The following is an 18,984-nucleotide window of genomic DNA, read 5'->3' on the forward strand; positions in this document are numbered from 1 at the left end:
TTTTCCGCACCGCTCCTCGGCGCTGACCACTGGTGGTGTGGGCCTCACACCTGCTGCAGGTCCCTTCTGATCGTGGGGTGTGATTCTTCTGAGACTGGGATGTGTCTGCAGCTAAGTCTTTGGGTGCTTATAAGTCGGTTCTTGGGCAGGCTTGGATTTGAGGTCTGCCTTAAATATGGTCGAGTTTGAAGAGCTTTCTCCTTGACAGAAAAGAGGGAGCACAGTCGCCGTCACTTTGGTAGATGAGAGCCTCTGTCCCTCCCCACGAGGGGCGCGCTTCCTCCCTGGGTCTTCTTCCAGCTTTGCTTGTAGGTTTAAGACTTATTTCAAGTGGTTCTTGCGTTTTCATCAGCTCTGCGTATCTGTTCTTTGAGCTCATCCCACTCTCGTTGGGACTGTCCTGGGTTCGGGCAGTTGCTCGTGTCTTTGGACACCTCCTCAGCCCCCTGTGCTGTGACCTTGCCTTTGGCAGCTGGGGATTATCGTGCTTTAGATGCTCAGAATCTACTTGTTGGAGACCAGGCCTTGTCTTTCCAACTGCATTCCCTTTAGGGATCTCTGCTTATACTGTGCCTTTGTCTCAGATTTTCCAGGAAGTCTAGGTGAAACAATTGTTTTTGTCTCCAGGCTTTTTCTTCCCTCCTTTGAACTCCAGATTGACGAGGTTATCCCCCAGTGTGGTATTCTTGTTGTTGTTATTGTTTTTGCTAATTGAGGTTTCTTTTCTTTTTTAAAAAAATCTAATTTTCTAGCCTTTGCTTTCTGGTTAGAATCGAGTTCCCTTCCTGCATCTTCAGCTGTTTGAGAGATGAGCTCCTTAATGAGGCGTGATAGGAATGTGTCAGGGACACTGCTCTTAGCAGAAAAGGACTTCCCTCTGTCTCAGATGCCCGGGTACTCGTGGTGGGTGGGGCTCTGTCTTGCGTCTGGTCCATCTCCGTCAACTGTGTAGAAGGAGCAGTTCCCGTCTCTCACCCCTTGGTCCCCACGTGTTACCACAGTACCCACTTCTTGTTCTTTCTCGTTCTGCCTTCACCCAGCTGTCTTACAAGACCCTTCTCTTCTACTTTCTCTCTCAACTCCCTCCACGTCCCCCCAGATCGGTTGGTTAGGGCACACATTCCTTGAATCTCATTCCGCTGAACTAGCCCGACGAAGATCAGAGGCATTTATTGCTTCCAACTGAAGGTTTATATTTGCTTTGTTAGCTGCGAAGGGTTAGATGCATCGGGGCCACGTGTGTACCCAGAAGCGGTATTCATGACCTCCTTTCGTCCCATTTTCTTTTGATAGTTTGCCCATCTCTGGATTTCGTAAAATCATGCCTACATACTACAAAGAACAGGGTGTTTCTCTCCCTGCCACTTGGACTTTGGCTTGCAGCACGCTTGGATAGTCCCGTGTGTTTCCTCCCTGCCCCCATCCACCTGTGTCCGGGGAAATACGCTGTGTCTCATGCAGTCAGCCACAGCCTCCGGCGCTGTCCGCATGTGCGATCCCCATTTGGTCGGTGAGCGTCGCAGCTCCTCAGCGTCAAGCTCTGAGCTGGGCCTGGGGGACGCAGAGATGACCGGGCCGACCCCAGACGAGCCTGGAGGGGAGGCCTTTAGGAGGAAGGAGATGGAAACAGGCACTAGTATCTGCAGCCTGGGCTTTGTTTGCCGAAGTCTCAAGTGTTGTGAAAACAGGGACCTGGAGGTTGGGGTGTGAATGGGGTTGAATTCTGGCAGTCATCACTAGCTGTGTTACCTGGGGCAAGTTGCCTTACCAGCCCGGTCGGTCGTCACACCTGTAATGGAGTCAGCAATTGACTGTCTTCCAGAGGCCTGTGAGGAGGCTTAAATATAGCGTATTTTCTATATATAAAGTGCACCTGATGCCTGGTTGGTGTGGTACACATGCAGATTCTTCTTTCTCTTTCTGTCTGCTGGAAGAAACAGAAGTCTCTGTGTCCTCTGGCTTCTCGGTTCCTTCCCAAGACTCCTTCGAGGTTGACGTCCACGCTGAGCGAGGGGCTGTTTTTCCAGGTCAGTCAGAAGTGGTCAGCAGCGGTGGTTTGGGGCCGCAGCCTGCTCTGTGTCATGTTTGGGTTATTGTGTTCTTTAGTCGCTAAGCCATGTTTGACTCTTTTGCGACCCCGTGAACTATAGCCTGCCAGGCTCCTCTGTCCAAGGGCTTGTCCAGGCAAGAATACTGGAGTGGTTTGCCATTTCCTCTTCCAGGGGATTTTCCGAATCCAGTGATTGAACCCACGTCTCCTGTGTCGGCAGGCGAATTCTTTACCGCTGAGCCACCAGGGGAGCTACATTCGGGTTATATACTCCCCAGGAAGATGGCAGGTCTTCTCATCACCTGGGTTCCCCTCATACTCTGAGTACCAGCAGCCCGCCCCGCCCGCTGTGGTCCACGAGTGGTCCCCATCTCCGCTCCTCCTACTCTAACAAGAAGGTGGACTTGCTTCTGGGGGACTCAGGCTGGTGGTCAAATGTAGGACTAAAGCATACTGCACCTGTTGAGAATCCCTAGACTTAATTTTTAAGAAGAAATACATGCGGATGATAGAGACCCAAACAGTATAGAAAAATGTAAGATGAAAAGGGGGAAAAATGAGAAAATATAAGCTTTTCTTTTGGCCAACTCTGTGGACGTCTTTTTGGGGAGGTAATTTAGCCTCCAGAAAGATGCGAAACATCCATGAGTTTGTATGTTGTCTTGCTCTGCCTTAATCAAAACAAAACAGCCACCCAAGTGCTGTATTTCACATTCTGTTTAGTACTTTTTTATTTTTGGAAATTTAAAAACCGCAAAAAAGGAAATGTTACCTATGGTACTACCGTTTATGTTCAGTGGCTTGCAGGATCTTAGTTCTCTGACCAGGGATAGATCTGTGTCCTCCACTAATGAACCTTTTGGTGTGTTTGCTTCTTGTTTTTGTGAACATACTTTAAAAGTTATCTAAGTAATGTGAATTCAGCTCCATTAAAAAAAATTAGAACATAAACAAAAAACCCAAAGGATCCTCCTGTTCTTGTCTAACCACTGGATTGCCAGAGAATTCCTTCTTTTGTTTTTGGTCAAACATTAAAAAAAGAAAATTTGCCATTCTGGTGAAATTATTGTTATGTTTTATAAACATTTCTGTTTTAATGAGTTGCAGCAACCTTCTTTGGTTTGATTTTCTCTTTCTTTGAGCTGTCTGTTCTTTTCCTTGGCCAGTTTTACATTGGATTGTTAATCTTTTACAATTGATTTGCCAGAGTTAAGTTAACCTTTGTCTAGCACGTGTTGCAAATATTTAAAAAAAAATTTGTCATTTTTAAGCATAACTTCTAAGCCTCTTGCCTTTTGATTGGAGGCTGGCCCTTTCTGTCTGCCCAGGAGAGTGAGAGCAAGGCTAAGGCGGGAACCGCAGGGAAGGTCACACTCCCTCAGGTAGAGTGGCTCAGGGCTGTGAAGGCTTTGGGTACTGGGTTCCCCACGGTAAGTTTTAGCTTTGCTTTGGGTTGGGACTTTCCCCCATCACATTAATAAAAATCAGTAATCAATGTAGAAAACCACTTTACCTCCCAGCCAAATGTTTGGGAATCTGTGTGCCAACATGTGGGACCCTGATGATGTCCTCTGTGTTTTATTTCAGTGACTTTCTCGCCTTCAAAGATTGAAAAGAAATGTGCTGTTAGATTTCTGTTTTGATCATTTCCTAGGGGAGGTCCATCAGTTGCTCCTCTCTGAACTGGGCAGAGGTTCTAGAAGGGGATCCTACTCTTTCTGCGCCTGTTCAGTTGCTCAGTCGTGTCCGACTCTTTGCGACCCCATGAATTGCAGCACGCCAGGCCTCCCTGTCCATCACCAACTCCCGGAGTTCACTCAAACTCATGTCCATCGAGTCGGTGATGCCATCCAGCCATCTCATTCTCTGTCGTCCCCTTCTCCTCCTGCCCCCAACCTTTCCCAGCATCAGAGTCTTTTCCAGTGAGTCAGCTCCTCACATGAGGTGGCCAAAGTATTGGAGTTTCAGCTTCAACATCAGTCCTTCCAATGAACACCCAGGACTGATCTCCTTTAGGATGGACTGGTTGGATCTCCTTGCAGTCCAAGGGACTCTCAAGGGTCTTCTCCAGCTCCACAGTTCAAAAGCATCAATTCTTCGGTGCTCAGCTTTCTTCACAGTCCAACTCTCACATCCATACATGACCACTGGAAAAACCGTAGCCTTGACTAGATGGACCTTTGTTGGCAAAGTAATATCTCTGCTTTTTAATATGCTATCTAGGTTGGTCATAACTCCTTCCAAGGAGTAAGCATCTTTTAATTTCTTGGCTGCAGTCAGCATCCGCAGTGATTTTGGAGCCCCCCAAAATAAAGTCTGACACTGTTTTCCACTGTTTCCCCATCTATTTCCCATGAAGTGATGGGACCAGATGCCATGATCTTAGTTTTCTGAATGTTGAGCTTCAAGCCAGCTTTTCCACTCTCCTCTTTCACTTTCATCAAGAGGCTTTTAAGTTCCTCTTCACTTTCTGCCATCAGGGTGGTGTCACCTGCATGTCTCGGGTGATTGGTGTTTCTCCCGGCGGTCTTGTAGACATCGAGGAAAACCATCATTTCACGCAACACCTGTCCGTTTCTCATGTCTTATGTCCTGAGCTGAGCTGGGTGAAGAGACAAGAGACACCTCTGCAGCCTCTCGTCTCTGAAATTTGGGGGGAAAAGAGATTCTTGCTCAGCAGCACTGCTGCTTCTGTGACAGCACATAACTTATGTCCTTTATAGCACAAATCATGATGTGTAATTTAAAAATAAACAGAAAATGTGTTTGTCGTGTGCTTCCTGCACTAAAGTGTAATCTCTGTGGGGCAGGCTTGAGTTGCCATGTTCTCCGTTGTGTTCTAGCAGCTTCCACACCAGCATGTGACGCGTGCTGGGCGTTCCAGGTGTGCCTGGTGAAGACCATCGGGAAGATGAGGTCTGGGGCTGCGAGGGCCGCGTGCCTCCCACCCCCTGGATGGCTGCAGACCCGGGGAGGGGGCATGGGGGGACCCCGCTCTTCAGGGGGGTCACACATGGTACCGGGACAGTGTGCCCCCTTGTGACTCCGTGGGAGGGGGCGTGGGGGACCCCGCCCCCCACTGGGAGGGGGCGTGGGGGACCCCGCTCTTCAGGGAGATCACACGTGGTACCGGGACAGTGTGCCCCCTTGTGACTCCGCGGACCTCCTTGTTTGCCGTTCAGGGCTGCGGGGGCCTGGTTTCCCAGGGGTCAGGCTGAATGAGAGGAGAGGTCCTGTGATCTTCCAGCCAGACATGGATGCCCCGTTCCCAGCCGGGGTGCTGCGGAGGCGAGGGTCAGGGCCGGCTGAGCTGGAGCGGGCCGAGAGTGTGGCTCGCACTGTAGGTCTGCTCGTCTCTTCTCCGTGGGGGCCTGTGCGGCAACGGGCGCCCTCTGGGCACAAGCCACTGCCTCGCTCAAGACTCTGAGCGCAGCCCCTGACAGAGCCGCCTGGGCGACCACAGCCGCTGTTCCCCGGCCACCGGGCCCAGGGGTTTGAGGGACAGGCTCCGAGTCAAATGCAGAGAGCTGAGCTTCTTAGGCTCTTTAAAAAGTATGCATGCTAATTATGAATCACTCAGAGAATAAAGATACAGTAAAGAAAATTAAGGCGCCTGTTATCATATGTTTCAGATATATCGCTATTAGCGTTTTACTGAGTGTGACTGCCTTTCCATACATATGTGTATATACAGACACATATACATGCTGATCGATACATCTGTGTACATATGCATATAAATATAAACACACGTGCACACATACATATGCAAATATACATATAGGGCTATACTGAAATATACATCTAGGACTACGCTTAAATCTACATCTAGGAGTATGCTGAAAAGCTTTTCTTGGAAGATCATCTTAAGGAGTTTAGTTGGAGGAGCATTGCTCTGCAGTGTGGCGTTGACTTCTGCTGTACAGCACGGTGAATCAGCTGTGAGCACACATGGCCCCTCCCTCTGAGCCCCCACCCCAGCTCACCGCGGAGCCGAGGCTGAGCGCCCTGTGCTGTCTGACAGCTTCCCACCAGCTCTGTCCACACGTGGGCGTGTGCCTGCATGAGTGCCCCGTCTCCACTCGTCCCGCTGTCTCCTTCCTGCTGTGGCCACAGGTCCACTCTAATGTCTGTGGCTCTATTCCAGTCCTTCAGTTAGGCTCATCGGTACCGTTTTTCTAGATTTCATATATATGTATTAATAGACAGTGTTTCGGAGAAGGAAATGGCAACCCACTCCAGTGTTCTTGCCTGGAGAATCTCAGGGACGGGGGAGCCTGGTGGGCTGCTGTCTGTGGGGTCACACAGAATCGGACACGACTGAAGTGACTTAGCAGCAGCAGGATACAGTGTTGTTTTTCTCTTTCTGACTTCGGGTTCATCCACCTCACTGTCGCTTACTTTTTCACTTACAATCAGACAGACTTAAGGAAACTTCAGATGGAGATTTGTGCTGTAAAAGAAAAAACAAAGTGCTACTGTTGATAGCGTCGAGGTGACTGAAACCCTTAGAAATCATTTCCCCTTAAATATTATTAATTCTGAAACATTATTTATCTCTGTTGCCTGTTGTTGGGCATGTGGTTTGTTACTCATTTCTAGTTAAAGTAGGCAACGCTTAGAATGTATATAGTGTTAAAGCTCCTCTGATTAGTGCCATAGGGTAAAATTCTAGAGTTCTTGAATTCTGGGGCTTCAGGGGTAAAGAGCGGCTTTGCGCATGCAGGCTTGTGCATGTTTTCAGTCCCTGTAGGTGGCTGTTGGGCTCATGGATGCCCTTGGGCAGGTATTCTGCCCTCTGCCCTTCCTCGGGGTGTGGGAAAGGGGCTCTGGGAGCAGTGGGAGTGGGGCTGAGACCCCAGCGCTGCTGGGAGCAGCCAGCTCAGGGACCTCGAGCTGGAGCTTAGTGGCTCTGCTTCTGTGTTCTCCCACTCAGAGAGCAGCATGCGTCCTCGTGGGGTGGGTGTGTGGCTCCTGCTGACGCGGATGGCTCCCTTTTCCCAGCTCCTCTGGGCCCTCCGAGGCTGCTGCTTGCTTGCTGGGACTCGGCCCACAGCAGCAGCCCTCCTCCCCAAGCCCTCCTTCTTTCTTCTGGCCTGCTGGGCGCCCAGGTAGCCTCCTTCCATGTGGGTGAGCCTGCCCACAGCAGAGGTGCCACCCTTCTGCTGGGAGGGCAGAGAGGGTCTTACCCACCAGGGTGCCCACGCGTGGGCACCGCACCCTGTGCTTGAGTCAGGCTTCTGCATCACTCCCTCTGGCGCTCAGTCAGTTGTGGGGAGGAGGGATGGCTTCCGACGCGGGCACCCTGCCCCCAGCTGTCTGGGTGGTGTGAAGGGAGAGGGGGACCTGGGGCCAGCACGCCAAAGCCCACTTCTCTCCGCTGTTGCGGGTGCCCCTTGCCCGGCGCCTGGAGCCGTCAGTAGCACCGTGAATGAGATGCGTGTGCGTGAGGTGCCCGCTACCCGCCCCAGGGGGACTCGTGCAGGGTCTGGGGAGGCAGTAAAGCGGCAATGTGCACCGCTCACTCTGCCAGGCTCCGCTCTCCGCGCAGTGTAACGCGCTAGTTCACTTCGTGCAGGTGGGCGCTGTTGTCCTGTTCGGTGGATAAGCCTAGACAGCGCATTAGAAAGCAGAGGCATCACTTTGCCAACAAAAGTCCGTCCGGTCAAGACTATGGTTTTTCCAGCAGTCATATATGGATGTGAGAGCTGGATTGTAAAGAAAGCTGAGCGCCGAAGAATGGATGCTTTTGAACTGTGGTGCTGGAGAAGACTCTTGAGTCCCTTGGACTGCAAGGAGATCAGTCCTGGGTGTTCATTGGAAGGACTGATGTTGAGGCTGAAACTCTAATATTTTGGCCACCTGATGCAAAGAGCTGACTCATGATGTAAAAGACCCTGATACTGGGAGGGATTGGGGGCAGGAGGAGAAGGGGACGACAGAGGATGAGATGGTTGGATGGGCGTCATCAACTCAATGGACCTGGGTTTGGGTAGACTCCGGGAGTTGGTGATGGACAGGGAGGCCTGGTGTGTTGCAGTCCACGGGGTTGCAAAGAGTCAGACGTGACTGAGCAACTGAACTAAACTATTAGTTCAGGAAACTGAGGTACAAAGGGATTAAACCTTCCCCAATTTCGCACGCTTGGTGAGTGCTGGAGCCTGTGAGGGATGGTCCCTGGGGACCTGGGGCTTGTTCTTCCTGTCTTCCTCAGATCGGCCTTACTGGTGAGCAGCGCTCAGACCCCGGCCTCTGTTTCTTTCCGCTTCTCTGGCTCACCTAGGCTTAGAATGCTGACAACCCTGGGTCTTCATGCGGTCCCATGATGGAAGATTCATTTGGTGGGGGATATGAGGCAGACTGCTTTTTTGCCTGCAGATTCCAGCGAAGACAGAGGCATGGAACAGTGTTTTGTTTTTTTTGTTTTGGATTTAAACATTTTTTGAACTGGAGTGTGGTTGATTCACAGCGCTGTGTTAGTTTCGGGTTACAGCAGAGGGACTTGCCATGTGTATGTATGTTCACTCCTTTTTAGATTCTTTTCTCACATAGTCTATCACAGAGTACTGAGTAGAGTTCCCTGTGCTATGCGGTAGGTCCTTGCCGATCTGCTTTATATATAGTAGTGTATATCTGTTAATCCCAAATTCCTAATTTACCCCTCCCCTTCCCCTTTCCATGAATTTGTTTTCTGTGAGTCTTTTTCTCTTTTGTAAATAAGTTCATTTGTATCATTTTTTTTTTAGATTCTACATATAAATGATATCATATGATATTTGTCTTTGCTTTACTTAGTGTGATAATCTCTCTGTCCATCCATGTCACTACAGATGGCATTATTTCATCCTTTATTCCATTGTATTTATGCACTGCATCTTCCCTGTCTTGGCTGTTGTAAATAGTGCTGCTTATCGGGATGCCTGTGTCTTTTTGAATTGGAGTGTTTCTGGATACATCCCAGAAGTGGGATCGCTGGACCGTGTGGTAATGGATCAGTATTCCGGAGAGTTCCCTCGCCGCCACCCTCCCCCTTGAGGCTCCTCCCCAGGCTGCGGCCCCTGGCCTGGTCCTGCCTCCTGGCACACCTGTAGGCGGGCGGCCTTGCCTATTGCGTTGCAGTTTAGCACATGTGACAGTTAACCTTCTCCACTGGGGAAGGGAATTTCAGAGGCAAACTCTGGGGGCAGAGGCAAGTCACAGTATGCATTGCAGGCTTAGCATGTGCTTGAAATGTTTTATGATCCCCTCAGGCGTTCCTTGTCTCGGGGCCTCTAGCTTTTTGGTGGGAAGACCCTTCCTGCCCTCAGGGCTGTGGTCCTGGGCCTTTTGGCCTCTCCTGTCCTTGTCCAGGCCGAAGACGTGGAAGCCTTTCCATGTGACTCTCTTGGCTCCTGGTCAAGCCTGTTGTTGCGTTCCTCTGCTGGTGGCCCCTGGTGGCGCGCCAGAATCCTGTTTTCTCTCCCTGACGCTCCTCGGGCCAGAGAACAGCACCTCCCCTGTTGGTCTTCACTTAGCCCAGTCCTCCAGATTAGCACATTCCTGCCTGCCTCTCTGTGGCGTCGGTACCCCACAGCTGTCCACACAGCCTCTTTGGCTCTTCACGGCTCTGCCCCGTGACATCAGCCAGCCTGGAAGCCTGACCAGGTCGAAGGTCTCACTTTCACTGTGGGCTGATTTTTATATTCGTTCAAGGATGTCTGACACACCCCTGGCTGTCAGTTTCTGGTGTTCATGGGGATTCTTACTCTGCTTCTGTTAGAATTTGAAAGTACTCCTCTGTCCAATTTTCTTGTTTTGACAAGCTGAGAAGTGCAGAACTGGGATGCAAATTGTGTGTGATTCGCAAAGCCAGGTTTGCTGTACTACGTCACTCCAGCTCCTCTGCCAGCTACAGAGTGCATTGTGTGCAAATCTGAAGGTGCAGTGTGAACCCAGGCTTCCTGGCCGCACGTTCTCTTTTGCCTAATGCCCCTCACACTGCTGTGTCTAAGGTAGAGAGCACACAGAACCTGCAGTGCGTGCTCTGAGTTTAGGAGGGGCAGAGGGGCGTGCACGTGGATTTGGGCCTTGGTGTGTGCTCACTTGGAGAAGGAAATGTCAGCCCACTCCAGTGTTCTTGCCTAGAGAGTCCTGTGGACGGAGGAGCCTGGTGGGCTGCCGTCTCTGGGATCGCACAGAGTCGGACATGACTGAAGCAACTTAGCAGCAGCAGCAGCAGCGTGCTCACTTGGCACAGCTGTGGAGAGTTTGAGCAGAGCTGGTTTCTAGGCGGTGGTCACGGGGCTGCAGGCACAAACCCAGCCTACGGTCTTGCTGGTGAGTTGTAACATCAAGGTTTGTCGGTTATATCAGGGGGTTCCAGCCTCACTCAGAGGTGACGGAGAGGGCCCCTGTGCTGTGGCAGTTACGCTGATGGTTTGCAGAGGTGAGCGCCTTTCTGATAACAAAGCGTGCTCAGAGGTTCTTTCCTTAGAAGCTTGCAGTGGCTCTGTGAGGGAGGGAGGCAGATATTCTAACCCCTGACTTGCAGATGCAGAGCAGGCTCAAAAGGTGACGGTCTCTCCAAGGCTGTGCAACCGGAAATGGACAGATTTCAGACCCGGGCCCAGGTCTCTCCTCACTGCAGATCCTTGACCCCCGTTGCCTCTGGGTGAATGTAGAGGCTTGGGCTTCAGCACTCTGCACCTGTAGAGGGCGATAGAGGTCTTTCTTTCTGCGCTGCGCTGCCCTGAGGACTTTTTCTCTTGCACTCTGAAGTTAGCAGTCTCACCGCAGGCTCTCTCACTGGGCTATAAGCATTTTTCTGTGTGGTGACCTTCCCTCACGCCCATTCCCCCAGTTTGAGTTCTTTGAGGTTGTTGTTGAGTTGCTCAGTCGTGTCTCTTTGCGACCTCATGGACTGCAGCACATCAGGCTTCCCTGTCCTTCACCATCTCCCGGAGGTTGCTCAAACTCATGTCCCATGATGCCATCCATCCGTCTCTTTCAGACTGGGCCTCTTCTTTTTGGTTTTGACATCTAGCACAATGTGTGACCCATAGTAGGAGCTCTGTAAATGCTTGTTGAATTGAAATACTTGCAAATGAGATTGGCCAGAGTTTCTTCCTGCTTTTCATAGTGTGTGGGAAAGGAAAAAAACCTTTTTGAATGAGTGAAGTTGAAGGGAGCAAAACTCAGGATCTGTGCAGTGTCCCTAGACTGCCACCAGGTGGCAGTGTGACCCCATGGTGACTGCTCCCAAGGAGACTGAATTATCTGGGCACCTGTTGGGGGTTGTATCTCTGAAACCAGTTTGCATTTGGGGATCTGAGACTAACAAGTCTTGGCTTCCACCCCTCCTCTAAAAGTTGCATGGTATCATGGAAAAGGTTTAGGCTTTGGAATCCACATGGCCTGGATTCCAACCCTGGCTTCCCCCAGAAATGAGCTTGGGACACATTGCTTCTATGAGCCTCAGTTTCCTCAGCCTGTAAAATGGACAGCTGTTGTACAGTTAGGCAAAGCCCAGCATGTCATAGACCATAGCATAACTGAATGTTAGTTTTATTGTTGGAAGTACCTGGTTTGCCTTTCCCCTTCCTGTGTAATCTGGCTACTTTCCGGCCATCTTATCTTCCTCACCAAGACAAATGCGCTTCCTAGCAGATGTTTTTGTGCTCCGCTGTATCACCCCCCATCAAGGTACCCCCTGGTACCAGAGCGGCTGCCCTGGCACCAGGTGCCATGCGCGGGAGACATGCTGCCTTCTCTGTTGCTTTCAAGAGACCTCTCCGCAGATTTCCTGCCGAGTGCTACCTGACCAGTGTCAGGTCTTGGTAAAGAGCTTGGGATTGATGAAATTGGCTTAGACTAGTCAAGTCTCGGCCTTTGACTCAAGTAAGGGAGCCAGGCTTTTTTAATACCTTGGCTTTCTGGTCTCCAAAAGAAGAGGGGACGGGAACAAGGCTCATGTTAAGTGATTTGCTCCAGGCTGGGGTCTGTTCAGAACCAGGAGTTAGATCATACTGACTGGCTCACGAGGCTGTCTGCTGTTGAAAGGATATGGCTGTGGATTTGGTGTGCTGGGTTTAGGGATCTTAGAGCTTCCTTTCCTGACAGATCTGGAGGCTCCCCTCTACAGGCCCCTCTCCACTCTGTCTTCCCATCCAGGCGTCCTGTACCGTCCGCCTTTTGGAGTAGACTTCACACCCTTAGCTGGGGAGAGGCCAACCATCTTTTCCTGCATGGTCAAGGGTGGTCTCTGGTCAGCTGTGGAGACCTCACAAGGAGTCATCCTAAAGTTTCTTTTAGAGCAGATAAGAGAGCTACAGAGCCCCAAGTCAGGCTTGGGAGGGGGTGTGGGGCTGTGACAAGAGGGATGGACCGGGGTGGGGCGTCGATGGGCCGGGGCGGGGCGTGGACAGGTGGGGCGGGGCGTCGATGGGCCGGCCGGGCCAGGGGAGGTGCAGGATGGGCAGCCTCCCCGCGCTCCCTCAGGAGGTCTGGCTTGCAGATGCTGCAGGACTGCCCTAAGGCCCGCCGCGAGGTGGAGCTGCACTGGCGCGCCTCGCAGTGCCCGCACATCGTGCGCATCGTGGACGTCTACGAGAACCTGTACGCGGGGCGGAAGTGCTTGCTAATCGTCATGGAGTGGTGAGCAGCCCTCCCCTCTGGTTCCCGGCCCAGCCTGACCCTGCTCCCCGCCCGGGCTCCTTACCTTCCGAGGACTGCCGGCTGGGGACGCTGAAACTCAGCATGCAAACGCCTCGTTGCTCTTGGGGGCCAGTGGCGAGCGCGCTCGTGCGATGTCACGCCCCGTCTCACTGTGGCTTTGTTTCAGTTTGGACGGCGGAGAACTGTTCAGTCGAATCCAGGACCGAGGAGACCAGGCCTTCACGGAAAGAGGTAGAAAGGGTCTGTCGCGGGCCCGGCAGGGCGGCGGGGCAGCGGGGCTCCAGGGGCCTGCTCCCGGGGAGGTGCTCAGGCCCACCGCCGCCTGCTGCTGGGGCTCTGCCCGCTCCTGCGCCTCGCCTTCTGGGGCGGGTGGGGGCGTCGGGGGCCTTAGGCTTCCCGGGAGGGCTTGCGCCTCGGCTTTTCAAACCTGAGGACACATCTTGTGACTTGGCCTCTGTCTGCCCGCTCCCGTCTCCCCTGCAGAGGCCTCGGAGATCATGAAGAGCATCGGGGAGGCCATCCAGTATTTGCACTCGATCAACATTGCCCATCGGGACGTCAAGGTACCAGCTGTTTGTACCGCCCAGCCCCCAACCCAGGGGGCCTGCAGGCCGTGTGGTCAGGGCCACGGTGGCTTTCGGAAGGGTCCCCAGGGTCGCCCTGCGTCCTCGCGGCCTGGCTCCCGCGGCAGAGTGGGCAGAGCGCCTCTCTGCCGGCAGGCCCTGCCTGGGCAGTGCCCCCTCCTGGCCGGGAAGCCTCCTGAGGCCATGCTTCTCAGTCACCCCCACAGCCCTCCTACGCCCTGCCCCTGCGGTGTTTACTCCATCTCTGCGCCATGAGCCCTCGGGAGGCGGGGGCTGAGGGTCCTGCTGGTGTGCGGCGGGACAGATGGTTGCTGAATGGGGGCGGGAAGGCGGGGAGGAACCGCTCTGCTGTGGGTTTCTGACAGCTGCTCACAGGTTCAGCAGATGCTGCTTGTCTCACTCTCTCTAGCCCGAGAACCTCTTATACACCTCCAAAAGGCCCAACGCCATCCTCAAACTCACTGATTTTGGCTTTGCCAAGGAGACCACCAGTCACAACTCTCTGACGACTCCTTGTTACACGCCATACTACGTGGGTGAGTCCAGAGAAGGCCTGGGAGCCCGTCTTTGCCCGCAGCTTCTCCCAGAGCCTCCTCTTGCTGGTCTCAGGGCCCCAGCACCCAGGAGAGTTGTGTCTGCCGGCCCTTTGTAGCCTGGTTCTGATGTGACCCGACCTGAAGGAGGCTTAGCAGGTCTTGCAGGGCCTGAAGTGGTACAGGAAGTTATGTATGTGAGGTTACGGGTGGGATTTTGTGCACGTGTGCACTTTCACTGAGAAGAGCTCTTGTCCCCTTCAGACCTCCAGGCGGGTCTGGGATGTGCCTCTGCTCCAGGACCCCCAGCCGGCTGCACAGAGGAAACTCTCAAAATGTCTTTGTCAAACCAAAAGGCAGTCTGAAAGGCTCTTGCAGTTCAAGACTTGCTTTATCTTGAGATTCTGGCCCTCGGGCTCCCCGCTGAGGAGGGTCTTCTGGCCTGGGCTATCACTGTCCCCCTTCTGGGCCTAGCTGCGGTCCCATTGTGATGGGCTGAAGGGTCGGGTGGGCACACCTACAGAGGGCCTGGGTGGATCTTGGCATTCTGAGGACCAGGCCCACTGCCTTCGTCTTTGTTTACAGCTCCAGAGGTGCTGGGCCCAGAGAAGTACGACAAGTCCTGTGACATGTGGTCCTTGGGTGTCATCATGTACATCCTGTGAGTGTGGGGAGGAGCCTGGGGACACGGGCTGGGCAGGCGTGGACGGAAGCCTCTGCCTTTGGGGTGAGAGGAAGAGGCTGCGGTTAGCATCCTCTTCTGGATGGGGGTGCCCTGGGGGTCCTGCGTGTCCCCTCTCGGTGTAGAGTGGACTCTGACAGCTCGGTGCTACGAATTAGCTAAGGGGCAGGAAAACGTGTGGTTTAGATACTCGGTATGTTGGATTCCTGGGCCCTGTCCCTGACTTTGTACCTGAATCAGCGAGTCCCACTTTCTCTGTGAACTTCACAAGAAGTCCTGGTGCGGGATCCTAAATGACACCAGCTCTGTTCCTCTCTTCCCGCTGCCTCTCGGCTCAGGCTGTGTGGGTACCCCCCCTTCTATTCCAACCACGGCCTTGCCATCTCTCCGGGAATGAAGAGTCGCATCCGAATGGGCCAGTATGAATTCCCCAACCCAGAATGGTCAGAAGTATCAGAGGAAGGTAAAGAGCCCGTGTGTCTGTGTGTGTGTCTGTGTGATCTCCCATCAGTGACGTGGCTGTGGGTCTTCACCCAGCCCACACCTGCTCTGTGTGAAGGGCCCACGAGGGCCAGGGCTTGGGACGTGTGGGGCCGTCCGATGGTGGAGCTGTCTGTAGTGGTCCTCAGGGCCAGCATCTTGGGTGGTCCACGCCCCCTTTGAGTCTAGCTTCTCCCTGAAAACTGGGAAGGAGCAGGTGGGGAGGGTGGCCCCTGAGCTGTCTCTGTCTCCTATGGGCACCCCACTTTCCTCCCGCAGTGAAGATGCTCATCCGGAACCTGCTGAAGACCGAGCCCACCCAGAGGATGACCATTACCGAGTTCATGAACCACCCCTGGATCATGGTGAGCCCGGCGGGCTGGAGGCACCTGGGTCCACGGAGCCGGTCCCTGCGGGCCCCGCCCCGCCCCAGGCCTTCACTCAGACCCTTTTCTCTGCGCCCAGCAATCGACGAAGGTCCCTCAAACCCCACTGCACACCAGCCGGGTCCTGAAGGAGGACAAGGAGAGGTGGGAGGACGTCAAGGTGAGGAGCGCCTGGCGGGGCTCGGTGGGGCTCATGGGGGCGGCTGGCTCTGCATCCTCCAGCCCCGGGTCGTCCGGTACCACAGCGACTCAGCCGCTTCCCTGACCAGGCTGTGGGCAGAGGCTTCTGTGTCAGTCTAAAGTTGGCTGTGGCTGTTTCCTGCCAGCCGTTACGCTCTGCCTCTGAAAGGGCCTGAAAGGTCCTCTACAAAGTCTCCTCACTTTGCAGATGAGGAAACTGAGGCCCCGGGGGGGAGGAAGTGCCCTATTCATGGTCGCCCAGCTGATGTCTGGCTGGAGCAGACGTGAGTCCAGGTCTCCCGGCTCCTGGTGGGTGCTCTTTTGCTCCCCCAGGCTTGCTGGGGGGCTCTGGGCCCGAGGGGGCTCTGCTGAGCCGGCCCTGGGCTGGCCCTCTGTCTCGCTCCTGCATGTCACCCCATCCCTGCCCTGCTCCGCCTGTGGTCCCTGACGTCTCTCCCGGTCGTCACCCTCAGGAGGAGATGACCAGTGCCTTGGCCACGATGCGGGTCGACTACGAGCAGATCAAGATAAAAAAGATTGAAGACGCGTCCAACCCTCTGCTTCTGAAGAGGCGGAAGAAAGCGCGGGCACTGGAGGCTGCGGCCCTCGCTCACTGAGCTGGGCCGGCTGCTCCACTGGAGGACAAGCAATAACTTTCGACCCGGATGGATTTTTTAAAGAGAGACCCAGAGCCACCTCCTCCCGCTTCTCCTCCTCCTGGGTCGCGTGGGGCCGGGACCTCTTCAGAGGCTGCGTTCTGCCTTCAGTTCCGGCCACCTGCCTGAGAGGGGGCGCCCGGGAGGCTGGGGCCCGGGGGAGAGGGAGCACTGTGCTCTCGACCCTGTGCTCATTTGGCAGTTTTATCAGTAATTTGACTTAGAATTTTTATGAACCTTCTTTTATCATTCTTGCCCTCACTCCCGCCCGTGTCCTCCAAGCCCCGTCTTGTCTGGAGACTGCAAGGGTTTGGGGTGTGTTCCAGGGTGTCTGTGGAACCCTCTCGAGGGGCGTCCCTGCGTTGCCCTGCTGGCCCCCTAACCTCCCCGCTACAGCCCCAGGTCCCCACTGGCTGAGGCCTGCCAGGAACTGCAGACGGTGGGGCCTGGGGCCCAGAAGCTCCGCTGAGCGCTCGGACGTCCCCAGTGTGCCAGATGGATAGGAGTGAGTGTGTGTGTGTGTGTGTGTGTGTGCGCGCGCGCGCGCCACGTGTGTGTATGCCTGTACCCGGGTCAGTGCCTGTGCGCGTGAGGGGCCCCTACGGCGCTCGGAACCGTCTCCCCGCCCCCGGGCCCACCCTGCCCGCGCTGGGCCTGCCCAAGTGCCTGGGAGCCTGTCCGGGCCCCGCGCCAGGCTGCCTGCCCCGCCTGTGTGGGCTCTCGGGGGCGCAGCGCCAGGAAGACGGGAGCCCCACTCGGAACCCTCCACCCCGTTCATGCTGGTCCCAGGCCTCCGCCGTCAGGCCTCTGTGCCCCCTTCCTGCCATTTTTAACCTGCTGGTGTGTGCTCTCACATCTGCAGTCATGTTGCATCAGGCCCGCCCTCAGCCCACATGGGTGAGCCTGTGTTTCGAGTGCCTCCTGGGTGTCGTTCCGCAGCCCCTTGGTGGCGAGTGCGGCACTCCTGTGGCCTCTGCAAGTGTCCGTGGCACGACCCAGCGGGCAGGTGGGGGAGGCTTTGCACCAAAGATGTCCCGACTCTGCCCATCTCCTACCAGCTGCTCCCCCGACCCCGCCCCAAACAACTCAGCGACATGTCCAGGCCAGTGTGGGGTGGGGAGGCCCCGTGTTAACCTGAGCTGTGGGGAGGGCCCCGCGCTGCAGTCCCTGGGGCAGGGGGCGGTGATGCTTCAGCTCTCATCTCCCTCAGGCAGGGCTGGGGGTGCCCGGGGCCTTCTTGGGGTTGCGAGGGCAGGGCTCCGATGCCTGCAGCGCCTCCCCGCCTCTGACGGCGCCCAGCTCTCAGACTGTTGTAAACTCTTGTCGTTTTGTATGAGCAAAATTGTCTTTACTAAACAGATTTAATAGTTGAAAGGCTTTCTCTCTTCCTTCCTGAGGTTCAGTCCCTTGACATCCCCCAGCTCTTGTCTTCCCACGCGTGGGGAGGGCAGAGTCGGGGTATCCTGGGGGAGAGAGGCAAGCCCCTTGCCCGAGGGAGCCAGCGCCTGCCCTGTCGGGGGCCTGGGGGATGTCTCTGGCCTGGGCATGGGCCCTGCGGTTGGGGAGCCCGCACGTTTTGCCAGTTACTGAGTCAGGAGCCGAGCTGCTTCCCAGTCTGGTCTTAGACCTGTTTAGCCACGGCCAGACGCTGAAACTCTTATCTGGGGGTTGGGGTCGGGGTCAGGGTTAGGGTTAGGGCTGGCACGGGGACTGAAGAAGGTGGTGGCTGTGAATTGGTCCAAATCCTGGGGGGAGTGTCGAGGATTAGGTGGACGTAGTTCCTGAAAGCTCCAGTAGGGGGTGCTGGGGGCCAGGCAGAGGCAGAAAACAAACTATCAGTTGAAGAGGCCTCAGTGCTCCTGTGAGCATTCAGTCTGCAGATGTGAAGGCTGAGGCCCGGCGTATTTGAGATCGCTGGGTGAATTGACTCATGGCAGCGCTTAAGAAAGAAACTGGTTTATTGACCTCACTGCTCTCCCACCCAGTCAGGTGGAAAAGGAGCTGTTGACGAGTTTACCTGCATTTTCTCTCGGGGTCCTCAGAGCTGTCAGGGAGACAGGCAGGCCAGGATGGTTAGCCCCGTTTTATGAGTGAGAAAAGTGACGAGAGTGAAGGGATGCATTGGGGGTCCCCCTGCTAGTGGGTTTGGACTAGAACTCAGGAGCCAAGGCCTGGGGTGTTCTTGTCCCAGACCTCCTCCTGCCGGGAGGAGAGAGGCCTGCTCACCCTGTCGTCAGTGGAGTCCCGTTCCCCTGCCCAGCCTCGTGGCAAAGACAAGGCCCCCAGAGCCTACCCCTCACAAGTCCTGAGTGTGTTTGGCTCCTGCCTTGAAACTCAACCCATGTCTCTAGAAACCACTGCTCAAATGAGTCAGCGGGACGTTTTCCTGTCAGAGAAGTCCAGTGATGTCTGCACTTAACATGGGTATCAGAGGCATAAGAACCCAGGGACAGAGGGAATAAGGGGTGATGGGGCAGGAATTGGGGTGCAGGGGGCGTTTCCCAGTGCTCTGCTCTCTCTGGAGGCCATGTTAGTTCCCTGTTGCTTCACTAATGCGTTCTATGACTTAAAATAGCACACGTTTAATTGTTAGACTTCTGAGGTCAGGAGTCTGATGGTCCCCCTGGTCTGAGATCAACACGGGGCTGGCCGGGTTGGGTTTCTCTCTGAAGCCTTTGCAGCTTCCAGAGACGTCTCCGTTTCTTGGCTTGAGGCCGTCTTCCTCCGTCTTCAAGACTGACAACGTCATGTCGCTCTGACCTCGCCAGGAAGGAGCCTCC

At 54.6% G+C, this 18,984-nt stretch overlaps 1 protein-coding gene across 4 annotated transcripts in view; it reads left to right on the top strand.

The window, feature by feature from the left end:
- MAPKAPK2 (MAPK activated protein kinase 2) overlaps positions 1-17,578 on the top strand; it is a 45,546-nt gene extending 27,968 nt beyond the window's left edge. The window contains exons 3-12 of one of the 4 annotated variants that reach the window (XM_088845151.1): positions 12,200-12,368; positions 12,543-12,682; positions 12,870-12,943; positions 13,187-13,266; positions 13,697-13,823; positions 14,406-14,481; positions 14,841-14,965; positions 15,262-15,347; positions 15,448-15,528; positions 16,022-17,578. In XM_088845151.1, coding sequence (XP_088701277.1) covers positions 12,200-12,368; positions 12,543-12,682; positions 12,870-12,943; positions 13,187-13,266; positions 13,697-13,823; positions 14,406-14,481; positions 14,841-14,965; positions 15,262-15,347; positions 15,448-15,528; positions 16,022-16,165 — 1,102 coding nt within the window. In that variant the 3' untranslated portion in view covers positions 16,166-17,578. The remainder of the gene's footprint in view (positions 1-12,199; positions 12,369-12,542; positions 12,683-12,869; positions 12,944-13,186; positions 13,267-13,696; positions 13,824-14,405; positions 14,482-14,840; positions 14,966-15,261; positions 15,348-15,447; positions 15,529-16,021) is intronic. The other 3 variants (XM_088845152.1, XM_055419983.2, XM_055419984.2) reach the window with 3 other exon arrangements.
- The last annotated feature ends 1,406 nt before the right edge of the window (positions 17,579-18,984 follow it).

This window comes from Moschus berezovskii, chromosome 17, assembly GCF_049115385.1.
Source record: "Moschus berezovskii isolate FMDL1 chromosome 17, NW_MosBer_1.0, whole genome shotgun sequence".
Taxonomy (NCBI): Eukaryota; Metazoa; Chordata; class Mammalia; order Artiodactyla; family Moschidae; genus Moschus; species Moschus berezovskii.